General features: G+C 38.4%; 1 protein-coding gene and 1 pseudogene across 1 annotated transcript; one reads left to right on the forward strand and one right to left on the reverse strand.

Annotated features, from left to right (window-relative positions):
- Nucleotides 1-895: 895 nt before the first annotated feature.
- LOC131343065 (uncharacterized) lies at nucleotides 896-25,274 on the reverse strand (annotated as a pseudogene).
- On the forward strand, nucleotides 11,435-14,695 carry LOC131343071 (BOLA class I histocompatibility antigen, alpha chain BL3-6-like). The gene is made up of 6 exons (XM_058374483.1): nucleotides 11,435-11,911; nucleotides 12,567-12,830; nucleotides 13,233-13,508; nucleotides 13,817-14,098; nucleotides 14,185-14,266; nucleotides 14,360-14,695. Exons 1-6 carry the CDS (start codon nucleotides 11,851-11,853, stop codon nucleotides 14,409-14,411), a joined length of 1,017 nt encoding a protein of 338 aa, XP_058230466.1. The 5' UTR covers nucleotides 11,435-11,850; the 3' UTR covers nucleotides 14,412-14,695.
- Nucleotides 25,275-25,394: the final 120 nt, after the last annotated feature.

The raw sequence follows: 25,394 nt of genomic DNA on the forward strand, positions 1-25,394 counted from the left end.
AACCGCAGGTGAATGTGTCGGTTTTCAGCTCAGATGCAAGCTTCATGCGTGTAAATGTAGCAGGTGTCTGGTCTGTGGTTGGAAAATGATCACACCAGAAAAATGGACAGTTGCTGCATGGGTGTGAGATAAAACTTGTGGTTTAAGAGATGGCTTCACACGACTAGCAGGCAGCTGAAAAAACTACAGGAAAAAAATGTAGCTGGCTATAAAACTTGCTATAGATTAATAATAATATAAATGAAATTACATTCAAAACAGATTACATTTTTCCATTAAACAGTACAAAACATCCCATAATTACAATTGAAAAAAAAAGGTTTTATTGGCAAATTCATTAAAATTGTAAAGCTAAAATCTGTTATTTAGAGAACTATTCAGACTCCTGATTCAGTAGAATCCTCTTTAGAAGCAGTTACAGCTTTTGAAATCCTCCTGGCAGATCCTCCTAAACTCCATCAGTTATCTGTTACCTGACCTCCTCAGCTCTCTCTACACATGTCCTGTAGGGTTCAAGGCTGTGTTTTGGATGATCCACTCCAGCGTTGTCTTGGTTGTATACTTCAGGTCTTTGTCATGCTGAAAGCTGAACCTTCGCGCCAGTCTGAGGTTGTGTGCACAGTAAAGCAGGTTTTCATCATGGACCACTCTGTATTTGCCTGACTTTATCTTTACCTCAGTTCTGAACAGACTTCCTTTCTAGATTTACATTTCAACCCCAACATTCATCAGAAACATTCAGAAAAACTGGGAATGATCACAATGAAACTTCAAATATGAGCTAATAAATTTTTAATGCAGTATAATATATATAATAAATAGAACTACAATAAAAGATGTAAAGCTATGATAAAAGGTTATTAATAAAAATGTATAAAACAGTTAAGTCTATTAAAATACAACAAAATCTTAAATGTCTAAACAGTAAAGTATAGAAAAATCTTAAACCTATAATAAAGATAATATAGAGTAATATATATATAATAAAAAGTTCATCTAAAGATGGCAACGCTTATCGGAGCTGCAGATGTTGATGCCGTCCGTTGGTCAGAGAGCACCAACAGATGTTGATGTTAGAGGCCAGCGATGTTGTGTACAGCTGCTCAGGGAGAGAAGAAAAGCAAGACAGGGTTAAATCTGCAGAAAATAAAAGACAGTAATAAGTATTTACTTACCTGTGGAGATCTTGAGCAAGTGGAGAGAGATATGAAAATAAAAGAGATGTGTTTAAAGTATGACCAGGACATTTATTACTTTATTCAAATTTTGGGGGTTGCTTAATCTTATAAATTAGTTACAAGTAATCTATCATCAAACAAAATGGAGAGCAAACGCAGTTCTACAAATGAATGGGGAAAAGTTAAGAGTTTAATCTTAGTTTTATATTCTAATGACCACTGAACAGCCAACAATAGATTTCCTAAAATGTCCTGATCACTCTTTAAGCTAGCTGAGATAGAGTTGTGTGTGTGTGTGTGTGTGTGTTAGAGGAGTGTTGCTCAGACTCCCCCCATGGCCTTCAGCATCTCCTGGGCATGCTCCTTCACGAGGTGGACATCTAAATGGTTAAATAAGAAAAAAATGGAACATTTAATCAAAAATATATTTGTTTATATATACACATTTATATACACATTTGTTTATTCATTTCTTTGTTTCATATGTCATTAATATGATTTATCATCATACTGGATATGCCTAATATTTGGCTGCATGTAATGCAAGCACATCTTCAGAAATTATATTTATAAACAGATATATATTTATAAAACAGATAGATATATATATATATATATATATATACACACACACACATACATATACACTATATTGCCAAAAGTATTCGCTCACCCATCCAAATAATCAGAATCAGGTGTACCAATCACTTCCATGGCCACAGGTGTATAAAATCAAGCACCTAGGCATGCAGACTGTTTTTACAAACATTTGTGAAAGAATGGGTCGCTCTCAGGAGCTCAGTGAATTCCAGCGTGGAACTGTGATAGGATGCCACCTGTGCAACAAATCCAGTCGTGAAATTTCCTCGCTCCTAAATATTCCACAGTCAACTGTCAGCTGTATTATAAGAACGTGGAAGTGTTTGGGAACGACAGCAACTCAGCCACGAAGTGGTAGGCCATGTAAACTGACGGAGCGGGGTCAGCGGATGCTGAGGCGCATAGTGCGAAGAGGTCGCCAACTTTCTGCAGAGTCAATCGCTACAGACCTCCAAACTTCATGTGGCCTTCAGATTAGCTCAAGAACAGTGCGCAGAGAGCTTCATGGAATGGGTTTCCATGGCCGAGCAGCTGCATCCAAGCCATACATCACCAAGTGCAATGCAAAGCGTCGGATGCAGTGGTGTAAAGCACGCCGCCACTGGACTCTAGAGCAGTGGAGACGCGTTCTCTGGAGTGACGAATCGCGCTTCTCCATCTGGCAATCTGATGGACAAGTCTGGGTTTGGCGGTTGCCAGGAGAACGGTACTTGTCTGACTGCATTGTGCCAAGTGTAAAGTTTGGTGGAGGGGGGATTATGGTGTGGGGTTGTTTTTCAGGAGCTGGGCTTGGCCCCTTAGTTCCAGTGAAAGGAAATCTGAATGCTTCAGCATACCAAGACATTTTGGACAATTCCATGCTCCCAACTTTGTGGGAACAGTTTGGAGCTGGCCCCTTCCTCTTCCAACATGACTGTGCACCAGTGCACAAAGCAAGGTCCATAAAGACATGGATGACAGAGTCTGGTGTGGATGAACTTGACTGGCCTGCACAGAGTCCTGACCTCAACCTGATAGAACACCTTTGGGATGAATTAGAGCGGAGACTGAGAGCCAGGCCTTCTCGTCCAACATCAGTGTGTGACCTCACAAATGCGCTTCTGGAAGAATGGTCAAAAATTCCCATAAACACACTCCTAAACCTTGTGGACAGCCTTCCCAGAAGAGTTGAAGCTGTTATAGCTGCAAAGGGTGGACCAACGTCATATTGAACCCTATGGATTAGGAATGGGATGTCACCCAAGTTCATATGCGAGTCAAGGCAGGTGAGCGAATACATTTGGCAATATAGTGTATATATATACATACATACATACATATATATATATACACATACATACATATATACATACATACATATATGTGACGGCGCTGCGCACACCGCGCACGCATGCAGAAAAGAGTCGCTCCTCGTCCCCTCCCTCTCCCTGGAAAAAACAAGCTGCAGGGATGCAGCACCCTGGACAGTGCATAGACGGAAGCGGATCAGCACCATGGCTAGCGCCACTAAATTGGAGTGCAGGGCGGAGCAGGAGAAAGCGCGCCAAAACGCTCTGGGCCAATCAGAAGTGCCGCTAAACTATCCACCCTCCAGCTGAGCGACACAACAGAGAGGCTGGCCTCGCCAGCCCCAAAAGGTAGGAGGAAGCCCCCTGCTGGACTAATAGGGATGGTGTGTTTTGTTTTGCAGGCAGCTCGGACTAAAGCAAGGCCTTCGTGGAACCACTGAAGCTCAGCCCCTCCCGGATCTGCACCTGCCGTCCCCAGCCATTTTCAGCCTTCTCCAGGACGCTGCCGCTGCCGTTAGCCCTCCCTGGCCTAGGCGCCCCTTCAGGGAAGAATCTCCTTAGTTGGTTATCCTTTTTTTTCTTTTTTTTCTCCCCCTCTGCTCTCCTGCTAACCTGAGTTCCTGTCTTCCCTACTTTCAGTTCGGAATAATTAAAAGCTGGTGTTGACGTGCTCCCGGGCTCTGTGTGTTGTTCTCTGTCCCTGCTCAGTGCACTACAATATATATAAATATAAACAGCCTTTACTTTTCTGTAGATACTGCAGAAAGGTCTAGAAGAATTAAACTAACGTGTTCTACGTATTTGTTAGCATCATTTTGAGCTGAACATTTCTATAGCCACAGATTACTTTGTGTGTTAATGGGGATTTATTTTTACTTATAGACTCCCTCACTGAAAACTATTTTATAAAGAATAATCTATTTTATTTTTAATCTCTGTGGTTATTTGTGTAATCTCATATAATTAGATAAACACACCAATCTCTGTTACAGAGCAGTACAAGCCATGTAATCTAGACTATTACAGCATGTTTTTGCTCTATATATTAAGGTCTATTCTCTTCTCACTGTCTCACCTTAACATTCTTCTGAGGTTCCCTTAAACCATTTGTGGCTGAGGATTTCCTGGAACGTTGGGCGCAAGTGAGGATATAGCTCCAGACAACACAGGATCAGGTCACGGCAACCTGTGTGTAGTGATGAGAGAGACGTTTAGTCAGAAATCCTAGATGAAATATTTTTTTGGAAAATCTATTAAAATGATTATTTGATAAGTTTTCATACGTTACTATACATGTCTAAACAAGATGGGTTTGGACTTTCTCACCTTCAGACAGGTCGTGAGCAAAGTGCAAGTCCCGGGCAATGATGTCGTCTTCGCACTGGAAGGGCAGGTCTCCACACACCATGTCGAACAGTAGAACTCCCAGACTCCAGACGGTAGCAGGAACACCCAAATACTCGCCCTCACATAACCACTCAGGTGGGGAGTAAGCTCTAGTTCCTGAGTGCAAAAGAGAGAAGGAGCACTGTCAGCAACGTCACAAAAATGGTTCTCCACTGCATTTTTTCATTCTTTCCAATACTTATGATGTGCTTGCCTGCATAATATCTGTAGGGGATGTCCTGCAGCAAATCACCACAACCAAAGTCGATCAGCTTCAGCTGCAGTGTGTCGGTGTTGATGAGTATATTCTCTGACTTGATGTCCCGGTGCAGGACACCACAGTCAGAGCAGTGGCGAGCGGCCTGAACCACCTGACGCATGATGTGCTGTGCCAGTGGTTCTGACAGTCGGCCTTTGTGACCTTTCAGGAATTTCCGGAGGTCTGTGCAGGGGCTGGGTCGCTCCAGGATCAAGATGTAGCAGTCTGACATCTCGAACCACTCCATCAGCTCCAAGACATTGTCATGGTGATTTGGCTTGGACACCATTTGCATTAATGCGACCTCCAGAGGAAGGCTGTCCGTCTCTCCAGGCTGAAATATAAACAGATACAATTAGCATGGGTGTGGAGTGATTACATCTAAATTCTGTAACAGAAATGTTACAGTACAAAGGCTTGGATTAGTAATGACTTAGGTGTCTATTATGAATTATTCATTATTATCTTAACAGAAACAATTCAATTGACACAGAATTCTATGTATAACTTCTGTGCAAAATCTGAGAAGTAAAGGAAGTTTACTTACAATGGTGATGAAAGCTTCATTCATTTCCATTCCCACATATTTAATGGCGACCTGTTCACATATACAACACAATTACATTCTTATAGAGAATCTGACCAAGACATACTGTATGTAGTCCACAAGTTGTGATGTATTGTGTTGATTAGTGCAAATGAACTGTAGATGTGCAGTCCTGTTACCTGTTTTCCATCAGCCTTACGGACTCCTGCACAGACACTCCCGAAGCCTCCTTCACCCAGCAGCTCTCCTGGAGTGTACAGGGACTCAAAATCCTCTGTTAAATAAATAAACAATCATTCAGTAACAAATAAGAAGTGTGTTGTCAATGTCTCCTAGTATAGTAAGGTACCTTAAAGATGAGTACTTGCTAAAACACATTTTCCACACAATTTGTGATAAATCGACTGATCGTCTAAACAAGAGAACCCTCAAGAAATACATTTTACAGCTTACACATTTAAGCTTACACAGTCTGCATATTTAATGTCTCTTAACTTTGCTATAGTTTTGAAAAAGCAACCTGAAATCATCTTTTCAGGTACCTAATCTCTGATCCCTTCTGTCCCAAAGTCTAATGCACACTTTATGTAAATATGACCATATTAAATTCAAACCTTTTAATAATGCTTTTCAGTCAAGTATATGAACTGATCAGACTGTTGGGCCCAGTGTAATATGTTAAAGATCTTCACTGTTCTTTAAATCATTACTGTAAATTCTTTAAGTTCAGTTTTATGTCCAAATGTTGGATGACCATACCCCATGGTGTAACGCGGCCTTCCCGACGTGGACGCTGGAGAGTGAGCATCTCACTAGTCATAAGGCCACATTGGGAGTCCTTCAGCTTAAACACTTTGTCCGCGTACAGTTGACGAAGGTTTAGCAGCCACTCTGGTTCTTCTCCCTTCCCTTGGTGAAGCTTCTCAGACAGCTACGAGACAGATAGGGAAAGTAAACTGACTAAATATTTTGCATCTAAAACCTTGGAACCATTTTACAAGTATTGATAATTGTATTTACCGCAATGGTCATTTCCATCGTGGTCTTGGTGATTAAGCGTGGTAACTTAGCAATTGCTGTAGCGATGGTCTCACAGTACTCGAAGGCTTGGTCAAGAAGGCCAAACTCAGCTAGCTTGCTGGCATGATAGCACTTGAAGATCTAAGAGACAGAGTCACTCCATCTTAGCAAAAAGGTTCATGCTTAAATCTGACTGAGGTAATAAGAATATTAAACAGAAATAAAAAGAGAAAGTCTAACCTGGAAATTTGGCTGGGGAAGCCCTATGGTCAGTGAGCATACATATTCATAGACCTCACTACGTTCGATTGCTTCCCTCATGGCTGATTGGCTGATTGGCAGACTGTACAAAGAGAAAGGTGTCTTAGCAGCAAGTCTGAAAAATAATCATACACATGCGCTCTCACACAAACACACACCCAATACCTGTTACAGCCAATAAGCTCAAAACTGGGGCTCTGTAAAATCTGCAGCTCCTCCATTGCAGCGATGAAGCACAGCTGTGCGGCATACCACAGTCCTCTGGAGTCTGCAGATGAAACACCAAACATGCATGTAAGGATTTGGGTCTGTGCAACAGGCCAGATTTCATGATCTAATTACAACATGTGAAGTTCCTAAAATATTGTTTATGTTATCCATACCAAGGTCCTCTCCCATTTGAATTAAAGCATCCAAAGTCTCGTCTTCTGGGTCGGCAGAGCACAAAAGTTTTGCCAGCCGAAGACACCAACTGTCTTGGTTGTTAACTTCTCTCTGTATATGGAATTGGCACATTAGACAGCAAAAAATAAAGCAAAAACAACACAAAAATACAAAACACAATGACAGTATACAAAGTAGACCGATGTTGACGCTGACGTATTCATAAACAAAGATATAGCTAATATAACATATTACACATTACGACATGAAATTACAAGTTTAATTAAAACCATTAAAAATAAAATAATACCCTTTTCTTCAGAAGTCTGTAGCTCTTGAAAAGGACAGTGGCGATGTCTGCCAGCAGTGCTTTCTGTAGAAGAAACATCCTTAACTTCAATAGCTACTCTAGGCTAGGTATATTTATTCATTCTGACAAATATAGCTTATTTGCAGATTAAATCTCTTGCTGCTTTTATCATGAATAATTTTGCTGTAACATTCAATACACAATCAACTAAAACACTTACTCCATTTTTGCTGCAACGCAGCTCCATCATCTGCCAGAAGAAATAGGCCTCCTTCTGGTCAGGTTCCTCCACCTCTTGTAGGCACTCCTCGGACTTCCTCTTGATAAAACGCAGCACGTCGTCCATCTGGATCTTACTGCTGTAATAGACAGATATAGATTATTGAACATACACTTTGACCAGCTGATGATATGTTTCCAACCATTACTGCTGAATGTTCAGTGTGTGTGTGTGTGTGTGTGTGTGTGTGGGTGTGTGTGTGTGTGTGTGTGTGTTATCTGAGAGGAGAAAAAAAGGCCTCACCAATAGTCTAATAGTCACCAATAGTCTATTCTCTACATTTCATAGCTTTTCTCTCGGTTGCACTGCTTCCAGTAGTGTATATTTATGATAAGAGTATTTATCCAATCATATTTCAGCTAGTGGCTGACATCATGTGTTCCCAGAGTGAAAACCTGCCTTAAGGCCTTCAGAATCAATATTGCAGGCGCCCGGAGCTTAAAATAAGTGGCGATGGAATTGTTACTTTAACCAATCAGATTTCGAGTTGGCATCACTGGGGCCATCTAGCTGGTATACGATTACGTCAGCAATTTCCCGTCCTTAGATTGGATAGTTGGAGTGTCTCAGAGGCAGTGACCTGCCCATATACATTGTTTCTATATTCTCTGTCTCATTTCGGATGCTGCGTCCTCTGGAGATTGCAGTTTGCTGCATACGGCATCAAGAATGTCTTTTTTGAGAAAAGTAACCGTAATAAAACGGATCTAGTATCTATTGCCGTGGAGTCATAATGATGGTATAGAGGTGGATTAATTCAGGAAGGACACCAGTGAAGGCCTAGGTGTGAAATGCACGGTCCGCCGCTGATATATATATATATATAGATAGTGTGTAGCGTCCTGGCCACCCTTTTGAACGTGTTCCGAGCCGTGTGGAAGTTTAGCACCCTCTTGTGGACGCTTCCTGTAACTACATAAGAAAAATCCGGCTTCGACTAAACGTCGACAGTTGACTTGTGATTAATAAACAGAACAGATTTTATCTATAATTTGCAGGGATTCACATATCAGAAAATTATTAATTTACATAGTTTATAATCATATTTATTTTTGTGTTGTGTAAGAGTAAACTTTGTGTAAAAATGTTCTGTAGCTTCATAAATCCTGTTTATTTACAATTATTATTTTTAATATAATTTTTTAAATGTTTTTTTTAACAGATTTTATTAAAGGGCCATATTGTGTGATTAGATACTGCATTAATTAGAGACTCCTGAAGCTGATCTGCGAGGATTATGGTGCAGTTCTTAACACAGGCTCAGGGTCAGAGGAGGAAATCATCAAACACAAATATTTACTTTTTTAATGTAATGTTAAGTTTCACAGTCAGGACATGACCGATATTTAGAATTATTTTTCTGTAAAATCCTCTTCTTTTTCTTTGATTTCAAGAAAAGACAACTGAGTGATTTCCACACAATAGAATGAGACCTTGCTCAAGGGCCCAAAAGCAACAGCTCGATGGTGCCAGAGCTTGAACCCCAATCTTTCAATCAATAACGCAGAGTCTTAACTGTTTGAGCTACCACTGTCCCATATAATTGTTGCACAGCAATCAACATTTACATTTTAATTATGAACATAAACTTTTTGTTTTGTTTTGTGCAGAATAGTGTTAAAAACAGTGAAAGAAAGCAGCTGTTGGTGAGAACCTCAGGTGAATGTGTCAGGTTTCACACTTTATGCAAGCTTCATGCGTGTAAATGCACCACATGTCTGGTCTGTGGTTGGAAAATGATCACAACAGAAAAATTTCTGCATAGGGGTGAACTAAAACTTGTGGTTTAAGAGATGGCTTCACATGACTAGCAGGAAGCTGAAACAAATAAAGACAAAAAGAAAAATGTATCTGTCTATAAAATCATTTTATTATTGCTCTGAAAATCATATGTTCAGTGGGGTGTGTATTGTTTTCTGTGTGATGACTGAACTCTCTGCTTCAGCTCTTTCTGGAGCTCTTTTCGAGTGCTGCTTCACTCCTGAGCTGCTCTTCTGATTAACTTCCTAACTGTTCAGTCAGAGATCTTGTGAGATGTTCCTGTTCATGGCTGGTTGATGGATGATTGATGTTGGTGATGTTTCTACTTTCAGATAACAGACATGATGCTGCTTACAGGAACATTTAGGAGTTGAGAAATCCGTCTGTAATCAGTGCTGTTAATCTGCTGCTCAACAGTCTCACTGTGAAGGTGATGGAGTAGCTCTTTACCCTTTACACATCATCAGATGGTTTTTGAGCTTCAGCTTGCTTATAAATGGTTTGTTTACTTGCACTCAGAGGTGGATTCTCCTTTTTTCTAAGAGTGAAAATACAAACCTACCAACACACACTAACCCAACTGATTATAATCAACACAGGAAAGAGAACTAATTACTACAATCAGCTGTTTTTCTTACTGTGTTCAATACTTTTTCTGTTATTCCATTTTTTCTGTATAGTTTTATTGAGTTAATATCAATGTCTGGTCTACATTACATGTGAATATCTGCACTAGAAAAATGTTTAACTTGTTTAAAACTTATTTCCCTCACTGCATATGGCACAAGCAGCACAAGAACCATTAAAGCTCTCACACACTGCATTTTACTGGAGTTTGAAGACACAGACACAAGACACAAACTAATAAAAATGTTTTAGATGTTAAATTAATTTCACCTTGTTCTTTTCTCCCAACAGAGACTTGAAATTGGTTTAGTAATTTGTGTGTGTGTGTGTGTGTGTGTGCGCAGGGGTGTATCTAGGATTTGAAAACATCAGGGGCTGAGCCCAAAACATCAGGAGCTCCTTAGGGAGAGGGGGTAAGCAAGAATAACACGTTTTGTAAGAGCATTTTTATGAAATATTGTTTAATAATAAACACAAATGAACACAAACAGTATGCAACTTTAGAAAATTTCATTCAGTCTTTTTTCTGACTCCTCCCATCATTTCAGAGTCTTGCTACTAAAAAAGGAGTTCATTCAATTCATTACATTTTCTCTCACACAGGTTTGCATTATCTCTTTTACAGCTTGTGTGTGAAGCAGTGCCGTGTAGATACTTTATTATTATTATTTTACAATAATCTATATTATATGTGCACCTATTATTTCATTCCTGATTTATGCTGCCACTAATGTATGTATTATTCTTTGTTTCTTTTTTTAATTCTCTTATTGTTCTCTCATCTCCCATTCTCTCATCTGTCTTGCTGCTTGTATCTTGTCTACTTCATGCTCTTGGTGACTTTTTTATCCTATTTCTTTGAGGGTGGAATTATCAGAGAGTTTCTCCGAGACTGGACTTGAGCAAAATGGTCGATTACCATACCAGTATTTCTAGTGCTGAGAATTCCTTTATCAATAGACAGAACAGCCGAATGATGGAGTCTGTTCTGGTCCATTGTTCACCTAAGTCATGTCTGTATTTTATCTTAAATACTGCATTAGCTGAATAATAGAAAGTCATGATGTTCAGACTGTAATGTCTTAGTGCTTTAACAGTTTATATTTTATTTAGATCTGTCTTTAGATTTATTTAATTTAAGGCTTTTGTACGTCTTGTGTATGGAATAATATTCTAAAGGGTCCTATATGTCAGGGGTTTTCAGAATCAGAGACAGTGGGCCTCCTTTTTGACACAGAATACATTTGTTAGCCGACTTTTATCAACTGTGTTTACATTAAATATTAAAAGTTAGACTTTTATCTGAATAATGAGATTGTTGTGTTTCCTGACCGTTTTATTTTTATTGCTGCCCCGCTCGAGGGCTGTAAGGTGTTTTAGTCACGTGGTGTGAAATCGGCGCCGCGCAGACCGACAGGTGTATGACATTACAGCATCGCGAGAGCGGTTCTAGAGCATATTCCAGCGCATACTCTCGTGGTATTTTAGTGTGTGTGTGTGTGTGTGTGTGTGTGAGAGAGAGAGAGAGAGAGAGAGAGAGAGAGAGAGATGTCAGTCAAAATCGTGTACAGTAAACGGTAACAGTGATCAACCGGTCAACATTTTATTAATTCCTCTACACTCCGGTGGAAAAATTCGGGATAAAACATTCGGGGCTAGATTAAAATCATCCGGGGCTCGAGCCCAATGATTAGCCCTAGCGACACCCCTGTGTGTGTTGTATTATGAATTTCCTCGGGACTGTAGGAAGAGGAATTTAGGTTACACCCATACGGATATCCGGAGACTATCGGAGGCTGTAGTGTTACAGATGTTATGTTGGTGTAAATCTTGAAAATTGTGGAATGCCGAGCCACATTTACTCCAGCTTTTTACTAAAGTTTATTCATGGAATTAGTTGTTTGTTTATCCCCTTTTTTCGGGTAAAGTCTACACTGTAAAATGGACGATGACAGGAATAATGGAAGTTCTGTTTTTTCTCACGCTTTCTGTCCATCTTTCATCATCAGGTGAGTTTAGACATTTAAACTATCTAATAATTAGAAAGCTACATTATGTAAGGATTTGTGGACTACTAAATTACTAAACTTCGGTAAAATGAGGAAGTTTAATAAACACGGAAGTTTTTTTTCAAATGAAAGCGCGCTGTATTTCATCTGAGACGCAGCCTTGAAGATTCACTTCTTTTCCTATAAAACTACAGATTTACAGTGAAAGCTGATTTACTGATGACACACAGTTTGACTTATCTAACACAGTTTCCTAACAGGGGGGAGTGTTTGTGTGTGTGTGTGTGTCAAATTCAAATTTTATTTTATTTTATGCAGTGAAATGCTTACACGACTGTTTTTTAACCCTTGTATAAAAATGTAAAATGTGAACAACTGTAATAAATAACAAAACTATGTGTGTGAAATGTGCAATGTGCAGACAGCAGCAGTACGGGGTGGTCATGGAGTGAAATGAGCAGCGTTATTGTGTGTGTGTGTGTGTGTGTGTGTGTGAGAGAGAGAGAGAGAGAGAGAGAGAATGTGTGTGTGTGTTGGGTGGCCTTATTAAGTCAGAAGGTGGGGATGTTGGTGACATCATTCTGAATTTTGCAGGATTTATGCAACTTTTACTGTATATGTGATGTTTTACAAAAACTATTTCTGAATTTTACAGACACACACTCTCTGCAGTTCCTCTACACCAACTACACACCAGGAACAAATTTCCCAGAATTCACTGCTGTGGGTCTGGTGGATGGACAGCAGTTTGTATATTATGACAGTAACAACAGGAAGATGATCCCAAAGACAGAGTGGATACAGAAGATCAGTGCTGATGATCCAGATTACTGGAACAGAGAGACAGAGCGACTGCAGTATGATCAGGAAGATATCCGTCAACTTTTGTATACAGTAATGAAAAACGATCACAATAAAGGTAAAGATGAACACAATTTTTAAAGCATTTTGTAACAATCAGAGATAAAGCTGTAACTTTAATCCTGCCTTCACACGAACAAATCACAGGGCACTCTCTTGGGTTTGTGGCCTTGTTTTTTAGTTCAAATGAGAAATAGTAGTAGCTATATAAATATAGAATTATATATTTATATATTTCTAACAAAAATAGCAAATTGCTGTTGTATAAGAATAATAAAATATTTGGAGTCATGCTTTTATCTGAAAATAATCAACTTCAGAGCGGTAACTAACAACAATGCCAGTGTTGATTATTTTCCTGTAACAGCAGGGCAGAGTGATTCATTCATCTAGAAATATGTATATCATCACAATAAAGGTCACACAATAGGGTTACAGACTAGTGTGTGTGTATGTGCAGGAAGTCACACATTACAGAGGATGTACGGCTGTGAGCTTCATGATGACAGCAGCACTAGAGGATATGATCAGTACGGTTATGATGGAGAAGATTTCATCAGTCTGAATCTGACAACTGGAACCTGGACTGCAGATAATGATGAAGCTGAGGTCACCAAGAACATGTGGGATAATGATCCTGGATTTACTATGGACCAGAGAAACTACCTGGAGAAGGAGTGTATCGAATGGTTAGAGAAGTTTGTGACTTATGGCAGAGAGACTCTGGAGAGGAAAGGTAAAGTGTGTGATCTGCTCTGTTACACACACACACACACACACAAATAGTTCTGTAGATATTTCTCTACATGTGAAAGACTTTTACTCTTCACCTGTATGTTTATCTATATTGCTTATATTATCTGAACTGTCATTTACATCCTGGTAACCAGAAAATGTTACATGATTAACACACTCCGTCTCACTGTCTAAGAGAAAAGAGACTTGTGACACACTTTTAAATAAAATTTATTTACATGTGAAAGTCACATGGAAATGTATAAATCGGTCAAGTTTTAATATTTCTGTCTCTGTGTGTCTCTGCAGTTCCTCCTACAGCATCAGTGATCCAGAAACACTCGCCTTCTCCAGAGGTGGTGTGTCACGCTACAGGTTTCTTCCCCAAAGCAGTGAATATCACCTGGAGGAAGGACGGAGAGGACGTGAACGAGGACGTGGAGCTCAGAGAGACGTTACCCAACCAGGATGGAAGCTTCCAGAAGAGAAGCATTCTGAAAGTCCCAGCTGATGATCTGCAGAAACACACCTACACCTGCGTGATTCAGCACAGCAGCTTGAAGGAGGAGTTAGTGCTAGAAGTACCAAAAGGTCCTGATCAACTCCACATACAGTTTAAACAATAAATCTGATTTACTGATGCAGCAGATAATAAAGACTCTGTGCTGATTTAACAGGTGGAGGACGGATACTTATCATCCTTACTCTAGTCATTGCTCTCATTGCCGTTGCTGCTGGAATTATCATGGACAGAGAAAGGTGAGAGAATTAATGAACGTGGGCTGTACTAATGTTAAATCTCAGCTCGATACTGATCCTGTTTCTTTCTGTCTGTTTTTCTATGTTTTTCAGGGCAATGCAGGGGAGGTTCATACAACATTTTAATTATGCAAATTTTGGCTAACTTTAAGGGGCAGTGCCCCAGCGCCCCTATTGACCGGCTGCCACTGCACTGAACTCTACAAGTCTCTGACACATGCAAAAAAAAACGCTCTAAAGCACATAAGCCTTCAGAAATAATGACACCAAACATTTCTACACACAAACAAGTTCAAAACCGTTCAATAAACAGTGATAGCCTAAAAGTATTCAGTCAAACAGGCTACAACACTGAGTGCAGGTTTAGTTTTTTTTTTTAAGATTATCCTAAATCTGTGTATTTATTAAAATAAAGTCAGTCTTTTGTGATTTCTGTGTATTTTTGTTGGTTTTTCTGCTAAACTCCAGCTAACATTTCCTCCAAGTGTTTGTGTGTTCGGTCTGTAAACAAGGATTCACTCTGCTGCTGCAGTAAAGCTTTTGTGCCTCCTGCTGGAGGAAGGTGGAATTGCACTGAGGGTTTGAGGTTTATTTATTTATTTTTCTGAACTCCTGTTGCTTCGGTTAATCATTCATTAACTGTTACACTTACTCAAATGACCAAATTACTCACAACACACATCCCTAGTGTGTGTACAGAGTACAGTGTGTGTGTTTTAGTGATTAAAGCTCTGAGATCTTCAGTTTGATTCAAGCCCTGCAAGTCCTACATAAACCAAACAGAAATAAACAACTTCATAAATAAGTCATTTATATAATTCAGACTTTTATTTTTGAAACTGAACTTGTGTTTCTTTTCTTCTGATGTTTAATGGTGATTGGCGACCAAAGTAGAAGGTGCATTACCCTCACCTAGTGGACTGGTTGAAAAACTAAATTATAACAATATTCATTCATTCATTCACTGTCTATATCCGCTTATTCCTAGGACTCCTAGGGTCACGGGGGTCTGCTGGAGCCTATCCCAGCGCACATAGGGCGAAAGGCAGGGGTACACCCTGGACAGGTCGGCAGTCCATCGCAGGGCCACATATAGACAAACAACCACACACACACTCACTCACTCCTATGGGCAATTTAGAATTACCAATCAACCTAATGTACATGTCTTTGGACTGTGGGAGGAAACCCACGCAGGCACGGGGAGAACATGCAAACTCCACACAGAAAGGCCCCAGTTCGACCCTGGGATTCGAACCCAGGAGGCAACAGTGCTAACCACTAGGCCACCGTGCTGCCCAATATAACAATATAATAATAATAATGATGATAATAATAATAATAATAATAATAATAATAATAATAATAATAATAATAATAATAATAATAATAATAATAATATGTGAACCTATATTTTATTGATTAATCCTGTTACTTTTAAATATATATTTATATAGTTTATTCTTGATCACTTTGGTCCATAACCTTTAACAAGAGCAGGAGTGAGATATTGCTGATTCCTAACAATCTTAATGTTAGTTTCTGGAGATTTCAGGGCCTCGCTTATCCAGATGGTCATCCTGCTCATTCCCTGTTACACCTACCCAGACCCAAAGACATTTAGCATTAATCCTGATTGCTTGTTCTGAACAAATGTGACTTCATATAATCTTTGAGTGGGGACTGAAGATGTTGTAGAGCAACTGGGACCAGAGGCAGGAGAGAACAATACTTGAGGGTGACTTGGTTAAGCCCACAACAGTGAATGAATTGATTAGATAGATAGATAGATTAGATAGATAGATTAGATAGATAGATAGATAGATAGATAGATAGATAGATAGATAGATAGATAGATAGATAGATAGATAGATAGATAGATAGATAGATAGATAGATAGATAGATAGATAGATAGATAGATAGATAGATAGATAGATAGATAGATAGATAGATAGATACTTGATTCATCCCAAAGGGAAATTTACAGATAGAATTACAGATGTGTTCCATCAACTTTGGTGCTTGAATCCCTAATAAGAAGTGTGACAAATAATAATACTGCACTTTTCAGGCACTGTAATAATTAATTAATTAATACACATTTCTAATTGATATATTTACCTTATAGTAATAATGCATAACACTTTGAATGCATTTCAGAAGCAAATGGTAAAATGAAGAAAAAGATGGAGGAAGATGAGAAAAAGACAGTGAACAGCTGTGAGTTAGAGAAGTTTCAATCAAGACAGTGAAGATGAGTGGAGCTGTAGAAGAGTAGGGATGAATCACAGCTCTGGATCTAGTGATCTCTCTGGACAACTTGCTGATCTCTCCTTCAGCCACTGCTCACAAATATAAGGTAACCATCAACAATCAGCTGTCCTTTTCCTCTCTCATTGCTAATCTGATACTCTCATGTCAGCATGTCCTTTACAATATCAGAAGGATTCAGCCATTGTAATCCACACAGGCCGCTCAGGTGCTTGTTCAGTCTCTTTTCTTTGTGAGACTGCACTTTGCTCCTGGTCTACCACTGAGCACCATTCAACCTCAGAAACTGATCCAGAATGCAGCTGTGTGACTTGTCTTCAACACTGATGCTGACCTACAAAGATAAACATGGACCAGCTTCATCTTACCTAGTGATCAGTATCAGGATGGATTTATTCATATAGAGACTTTAAAAGCAAGTCACTCTGGATAAACACATCTGCCAGATGATGTTAATGTAAATGTAAATGAGGTGGGGTTTTTTTTCATTTTAGAGCAGTTTTATTGTCTGAGCCTCAACAAAACTCTTATTTTCTTAGAAACAAACATTATATGGACATTTTATAACATCTATTTACACTTCAATATTTTCTTACACCAGATGACAAACTGAGAAACTTTATACAAGCTTTAAAGTAAAAAATAAAATATAAATATGTGACGTTATGTTCACACATTCCTCTGTCTCACTGAAACATATACAACATGTGTATAAACTTCTACATCGTGTCTCTTGTTCCTCTTGGTTTTCTTCTTAGAGAACTGAAGTGCAGCGTAATTCACAGAGTCCGAGTCAGAAACCTGCAGGAACACAGAAGATACACAGAGACCATAAAATATAAAAATAAATCAGGGACACTGAATATATTTTATATAGAGGATCTTATTGAGCTGGAGTGAGATTTAATAGAGATCATAAAGCCCTTGTGGAGGAGAAACATGTTTTTTATTAAAATGACATTAATAATAATTATGACAGTTATGAACATGTTTGGTCACATGAATTAAACATTCTAACCCAAACTTCAATAACTCATAAACAAGTAGTCTATAAATAATATCTAAATATATTAATATTGATATAACCTTCTGTCGGTGGAGTTATTATTGATAAAAAGCTCTACAATTAATAAACAGAGAAAATATATTTATATTTAAATAATGCACCTCATATTTTATTAGCTGTATTATATTCATTTATTATGAAAAATAAACCTGTAGTAAGAGGGTCCTGGGAATTTTATCTTAGAGTTAGAAATGTAATGAATGTATGAGAAATCCTAATTATTTATTGATTTTTAAAACTGTTTAAATATTAATTCATTGTGAAATGAGTGATTGTGATCGTGAGAGACGTTTTACTGCCATGAACAGACATCACTATTCTCTCACTCCCATTAAATTTACATGACTCTGATGGAGCTGATGTCCTAAACCTTTTACACCCAAAAAGAAGTGGAACTGAATCACTCGTGTGTTTAAACCAGTAGATGGAACCTGGATCAGTCTGATCATGCTGGCACCAAATAGTGACGTTATCTCCAGCTTCTGCCTCCAAAGAGCTCAGAGTCTCTGAGAGCAAACCTGCAACACAGAAAACACAACACACATTATAACACCATCACAGAGTTTATTTTAAGACGTCTGCATTGTTAAATCAGTACAAAAATGTTTGCACCTCAACAATACTTTTACAACAATCATGTAACTCTGTACAGGCAAAACCTCTTCTTCACCCTACACTGACCCAAGACAGCAAAGAGAATTAATCATAAAACAAATTAAAAGTTTCTAGCTAACTTAGAATAAAGAAACAGCCAGATTGACACAGAGTGGATTCAGGAGAGATTTATTATAAGGCTTATTAGCATTCAAACAAGACAACAAACAATCAGCTGGTACGAGGGATACAAGTGGTAAGATTGTACCTCTTGTCTTTGCAAGTTTCCTGTTATATCCAAAAAAGGTCATGTTTCCTCTCCTCACTTTTGCCTTAGATCACAGAGATTTTCCACTTTGTGAAGCCCATAGCTAGTCTATACTTTTTATTTTATTTCACTTACTCACACTTATTCACTTACACAGCCATGTACTGATAAATGTGAATATATAAAACAAATCTAATAAGAATTTAGTAAAGTAATAAGTGAGATTATAAACTTACCCATGACACAGAGAAACACAGAGAGAGTTGTAAACTGAAGCATTGTGTATCAGACCAGAGACAAAGAGGAAACGGTCTGTTGGGTGAATCAAACCCTGGTGTATCTGTGTGCAGGGGTGTGGAGAGTTATACACACTACAGCACTTAGAAAAAAGGAGGGGCCCACAGGAAAAAGGTAACCTGAAATAGATGTGTTATTGATCTCTATAGTTTCTCAGACTGAAAGAGGGTCTTCTGTTTCTCAGATTTTTCTTCTGACATAAAACACTGCAGTAATCTCACTAAACTATACCAATGTTTCTGATTAAAGAAAATATTTACAAAACAAAGTAAATTATTTTTGAACGTTTGTTTAGTGTGTAGTCTTTAGCATTAGTGAAAATAATCCTGGTGTGTTTCTGTACAGTTCAGTGGGTTTTTATAACCGTCTTTTCACAGGGTGATTGAACAGAATCCATGGGAGTGTTGATGATTTCTGAACAGAGTTAGAGCAGAGACATGCAATGAGATCAAACTTCTTTTAAAAAGATCATTCCTAATTAAATAACATACATATACACACACACACACACGCACACACACACATATACACACACACACACACACACACACACACACACACATACATACACACACACACACTTTTAAAGTGTTATTTCAGTGTGTCATCTGATGTTCATTCAAACACACTGCCAGGTTTATTTCATTCTACAAACTAATGGAACTGATGTAGTTATTTTAACAAACCTGATCTGGAGAATCTGAATGTGAAACATTTTCATCTGTTTATCAGATTATCAGTGGTGTGAACTGCTCTATAAATACTGCTCAACAATCACCTTTTTAATTAGGAGCATAAATAGGGATGCTCGATATTAAACAGGAAAAAGACCTAATGACCGCGACACAGGTTGAGAGTCACTGCAGGTTAAAGCTACAGTTATGTGCACTCGGAAAGCGGATGAATCTCGGATAAATTTATTTATGGGAGCAATAAAATGACGTCATTTTCACCCATAACAGCCGATAATTTATCTGTCCGATAAACATTGTGCATCCCTAAACATAAACATCTTCTGAATTGTTTTGTGCAAATGTAATTGTATAAAAAACTTACTTATATTATTAAAATAAAATAAAGCAGATATAAAAAAGCAGATGTTGGTCAGAAGCAGATGAACCACAGATGAATATGTCAGTTTTCACACTTTAAATGCAAGCTTCATGCGTGTAAATGCACCACATGTCTGGTCTGTGGTTGGAAAATGATCTCAACAGAAAATGGACAGTTCCTGCATAGGTGTGAGGTAAAACTTGTGGTTTAAGAGATGGCTTCACATGAATACCAGGCAGCTGAATTAACTATAGACAAAAAGAAAAATGTATCTGTCTATAAAATTATTTTATTATTGTTCTGAAAATCATATGTTCAGTGGGGTGTGTATTGTTTTCTGTGTGATGACTGAACTCTCTGCTTCAGCTCGTTCTGGAGCTCTTTTCGAGTGCTGCTTCACTCCTGAGCTGCTCTTCTGATTAACTTCCTAACTGTTCAGTCAGAGATCTTGTGAGATGTTCCTGTTCATGGCTGGTTGATGGATGACTGATGTTGGTGATGTTTCTACTTTCAGATAACAGACATGATGCTGCTTACAGGAACATTTAGGAGTTGAGAAATCCGTCTGTAATCAGTGCTGTTAATCTGCTGCTCAACAATCTCACTGTGAAGGTCATGAAGTAGCTTTTTACACTTTACACATCAGATGTTTCAGCTCAAGAGTCAAAATACAAACCTACCAACACACACTAACTCAACTGATTACACTATGTAACAAAGTTTTTTACTTTTTTCTTGTTCCTGGGAAATAAGTGTTATTTCCCCATTCTTTGTAACCCAGATAAAGAGAAAAATCCCATCTTAGCCAAGAAAGTCTGGGTTAGTTTTGGGCAGTTTTTTTTTTTTTTTTAGTAAAATGGGCTAATTTTGAGGTTTTCGTTCTATTAAAAGCCCAAACCCAAACTTCAAGGGGCTTAATGGCTTTTTATTTTTTTTTAAATCATTTTCCATTAAGAGTAATTGGAAAATGTCATTCACTACCCAGGAATAAAAATCTGATTTTTTTGGAAAAAAAAAGTTCAGGCTTTGACTTTTAAATAAACTCATTTCCCACATCCTTCAGTAACACACCCGACTGTATTACTGTGAAGGTTCTGCTAAACCTCCGAGATCTTCAAACTGATCATTTGTTACTGTAATTTATTCACGGACATTTCCATAAAAACCTGGAATCCGGAAACCCGGTGTGTGTTGAGTCTTCATCAGTGTTGTAGAGAAGCGGTGTGATTTATAATGACTCCTTCATGGTGAAATGAGACACAGCCCACTGTACATGGAAACATTAGCGACTTTTGTACTGAAACGTTAATAAAACATTTTAGACGAGTCATACATCCGGAAGTCTCCACAAGTCTATCAGAATTATTTTATATTCATAACTATTTTATAGATCTGATAAAATACAAGACGGACTCTGACACCCACCATGTCTGAATAAACCCCTATTTTTTGTCCTACCCATATCCCGCCTGCTTCACAATGATTGGCTAATCCTTCATATCGTCCGTGTCCAATCACCGTGCATGGAGGATTCATTACTAAACCCGAATTCAGCTCAAAAACAAACTCCAAGACAGGGGCATTCCTAGGAGTTAAAAACATCAGGAGCTCCTTAGGGAGAGGGGGTAAGCAAGAATAACATGTTTTGTAAGAGCATTTTTATGTAATATTGTTTAATAATAAACACAAATGAAAATTAGAAAATTTCATTCACTCTTTTTTCTGACTCCTCCCATTTTTTCAGTCCTGCTACTGAAAAAGGAGTTCATTAAATTCATTACATTTTCTCTCTCTCACAGGTATGCCATGCAAATATTATCTCTTTTAGAGCTTGTGTGTGAAGCAGTGTCGTGTAGGTCCATTATTTTTTATTTATTTATTTATTTATTTTACAATAATCTATATTTTACTTGCACATCTTATTTCATTCCTCATTTATGCTGCCATTACTGTATGTATTATTTTTTGTTTATTTAGGGCCCAAGCACTAGCACTGTTTACATGTGTCACTTTAATACTTGCACTCACTGTCTACACTGTTCTTTTGCACAGAGTCGGTCTACAAGTTGTTTGTCTGCACTTGTCTGCACTCCTGTCTTGTCATCCTGTGCACTTCTGTTGTATGTCTAGTTTTTCTTGCACCTTAAGTATAGTTTAGTTTTATCTCTATGTTTAGCTCTATGTCTGTCTGCGTCACTGTACTTTGTTTTTGTTGTGTGTAGCACCTCTGGTCTAGGAGGAACGTTGTTTCGCTTCACTGTGTACTGCATCAGCTATATATGGTTGAAGTGACAATAAAGCTTCTTCGACTTTGACTTTGACTAGCAGTGCGGAGGGCCCTCTTGTTCTTCTAAGGATTTTTTTTTTCAATCATCCTGGCACTCATGAAAATCAGCAGACAGGTTGGAATCTGCGGCCATTAGGAGGTCACTGTGGCTTGGCCCTGGGCGTGGCACACACCCGTCACAGCGCCCCCTGGAAAATCTTGCTGCATAGCTGATACACACTTGCACGTATCCATGTAAAACTTGGTACACACTTAGATCTCATTGAGCTGAACAACTTTCACATCAAGACATTGATACAACCACCACCAAACCCAGGCTAATATGATCTCAAGACATTGATACAACCGCCACCAAACCCAGGCTAATATGATCTCAAGACATTGATACAACCGCCACCAAACCCAGGCTAATATGATCTCAAGACATTGATACAACCGCCACCAAACCCAGGCTAATACGATCTCAAGACATTGATACAACCGCCACCAAACCCAGGCTAATACGATCTCAAGACATTGATACAACCACCACCAAACCCAGGCTAATATGATCTCAAGACATTGATACAACCGCCACCAAACCCAGGCTAATATGATCTCAAGACATTGATACAACCGCCACCAAACCCAGGCTAATATGATCTCCAGACATTGATAATACAAAATTGATGAGGGACTCTTGATTTCTCAAACGGTTCAGCCGTGAGAAGACCTTAAACTTATGGCAAATAAAACGAAACAGGAAGTGGCTAATAACTTCTGTGTAAGTGATCTACATGAAACCTTAGGATCATGTTAAGCGTTGAAAGCTGATCACACTGATATGACAACTGTGAGTCTCGGTCATAGCGCCACCAACAGGCAGCAGGAAGTGTGTCACTTTTTGAAATCTAATATTTTGTCCCTTACTTTCACCTGATTTGGTTCAAAATCAGTCAGAATAATGACAAGACATGGCTGATGTGAAACTGTGAAGGAATTTTTGATGCCTTGAAATCGTGTTACTATGGTGAGGATTTACATACGAACATAATAGAAGAAAATGAATCTTCTCATATCTTACGAGTGGAAAGGCCAAATGTTCCAAAATATTTCCCATAGAGAGTGTACATGTTTATGAGAAAGGCCAGTGTGGCTGGTCCTCGGGCGTGGCACAGGGCTGTCACAGCGCCCCCTGGAACTTTGTCAGAAATATAGCTGCACAGCTCATATTCCCTTGCACGTATATGCATGAGACGTGGTATACATTTAGATCTCATTGGGGATTAATATGATTTTGACCAAACAGGGTCCAATATGATCTGAAGACATTGAGGATCTAAAATTGTGAAGGGATTCTTGATATCTCAAACGGTTCAGCCGTGAGGAGCCCTTAAATCTATGGTGAATAAAAGGAAACAGGAAGTGACTAATAACCAGTGTTGTATAATAATAATAACCAGTCTTTTTAAGAAGGGAGATTTTTCGTCCACATGCTAATGCAGTTTGAGGTCGTTGAAAACGGAGCTTTTGGAAAACTCCTGCCAAAGTGAAGATTTTCCAAAACTCACCGTTTTCGGTGGTGGTGTGTGGACAGGGGGAACGGAGATTTTGATGAATTGACGTCATTGTCTGTGTGCCGGTCTCCTTGATTTGACTTCAGCTCTGTTTATGAAGATATTTTGTGTAATAGCAGACTTGCGTAAACTGCTGACTGTGTTAACGTTGTTTACTGGACTTTTTACATTCGTGTACATACACACACAGTTACTGCCACATTACGGTCATGAACAGAGGAGCCGGAATGTAATACGGAGCTCACTGCTGCTGCATACAGAACTCCAATAACACACACAGCGATGGTGGTTTTGGACGAGACCCGGTCGGACTTCTACATTCTACAATGTTTCCTGCGAAGCGCCATTGTTGTTAAACTACCAGAACCGGTAATAAAGTTTTGTCTAGGCTTCTGATTGGCTAGGTTCCTGACAGCACTTAACAGGGCATTCTGTCATGTGGACAGAATAAAAAAAACAAAGTAGAAAATCTCTGTTTTTAAAAATACCCAGCTAAAGTCATCACTAACCACAAACTTCCTTGGATGCAGGTTTTTTTTGTAGTAAGTAACAAAAATGCCAAACAGAAAATGTATCGGAGTACAAGTATAGAATTTGTTTAAAAACAGTAGTGAAGTAAAAGTAAAAGTTGACAGAAATATAAAAACTCAAGTAAAGTACAAAAACTCTCAAAAAATACTTAAGTAGTAGAAGTAATTTTACTTCGTTACAGTACACCACTGCTAATAACTTCGGTGTATATTGACTGGTGTACATCAGACCTCAACTTTATGTTAAGAGAAGAAAGCTGTGAGTCTCTACTGTGAGTCTTAGTCATAGCGCCACCAACTGGCAGAAGGAAGTTTGTCACTTTTAGAAATCTCTAATGTTTTCCCTTCCTTTCACCTGATTTGGTTGAAAATCAGTCAGAATAATGTCAAGACATGGCCGATGTGAAACTCTGAAGGAATTTGTGATATTGTGAATGATGTTGCTATGGTGAGGATGTAAATAAGGACATAATAGAAGAAAATTAATGTTCTTTTATCTTAACCGTGGAAAGTCCTAATGTTTCAAAACATTTTACATAGAAAGAGCAACTGGTTGTGAGTAATTCTGCTTAGTTTCATGATTTTGTGACGCTCAAACGGCTCACAACAAATTTTTACATTTATCAGTCCATTGACTGGACTTGGTTTTGGCCTGACTCCTGCAGTACTAGACTATGTCCACTAGAGGCTCCTTCCCCTTTATTTAAATTTCTTTACAATATGGCTTCATTTTCACAATTCATATATACAAAAATTTATATACACTTCAGGAAAAGAAAAATAGTATGATGTAAATTATATTAGTATAATAATAATAATATTATCATAATATCATCATATATATCAATCTATAACATATAGCAATAAATATTTATACAAATTTTTCTTTTCCTGAAATGTGTATACATTTTTCTGGGTGACTCTCTCTCTCTCTCTCTCTCTCTCTCTATATATATATATATATATATATATATATGAACTGATATATTAATATAGTTTAGAGGGAGAGTCATTGTCTCTTTTGACATCACTGGACATTGCTATGATCTGTTTCATTACACCTAAACTGTCACTTTTGCCCTTGTATAGTTTAGATGGAGAGGCAGTTGTCTTTTTGACATCACTGGACTTTGCTGTGATCACTTTCATTAGACCCAAATTGTCACTCGTCCTTTTGGTATTTCCGCCATTGAGGATGAGAAACA

Source organism: Hemibagrus wyckioides, linkage group LG22 (assembly GCF_019097595.1).
Source record: "Hemibagrus wyckioides isolate EC202008001 linkage group LG22, SWU_Hwy_1.0, whole genome shotgun sequence".
NCBI classification, from domain to species: domain Eukaryota; kingdom Metazoa; phylum Chordata; class Actinopteri; order Siluriformes; family Bagridae; genus Hemibagrus; species Hemibagrus wyckioides.

Coding starts and splice junctions, on each gene's coding strand:
- LOC131343071 (XM_058374483.1), top strand. CDS start 11,851: ATGACAGGAATAATGGAAGTTCTGTTTTTTCTCACGCTTTCTGTCCAT. Junction 12,831..13,232: donor GAAAAACGATCACAATAAAG/GTAAAGATGAAC, acceptor GTGTATGTGCAG/GAAGTCACACATTACAGAGG. Junction 14,267..14,359: donor ATTATCATGGACAGAGAAAG/GTGAGAGAATTA, acceptor TATGTTTTTCAG/GGCAATGCAGGGGAGGTTCA.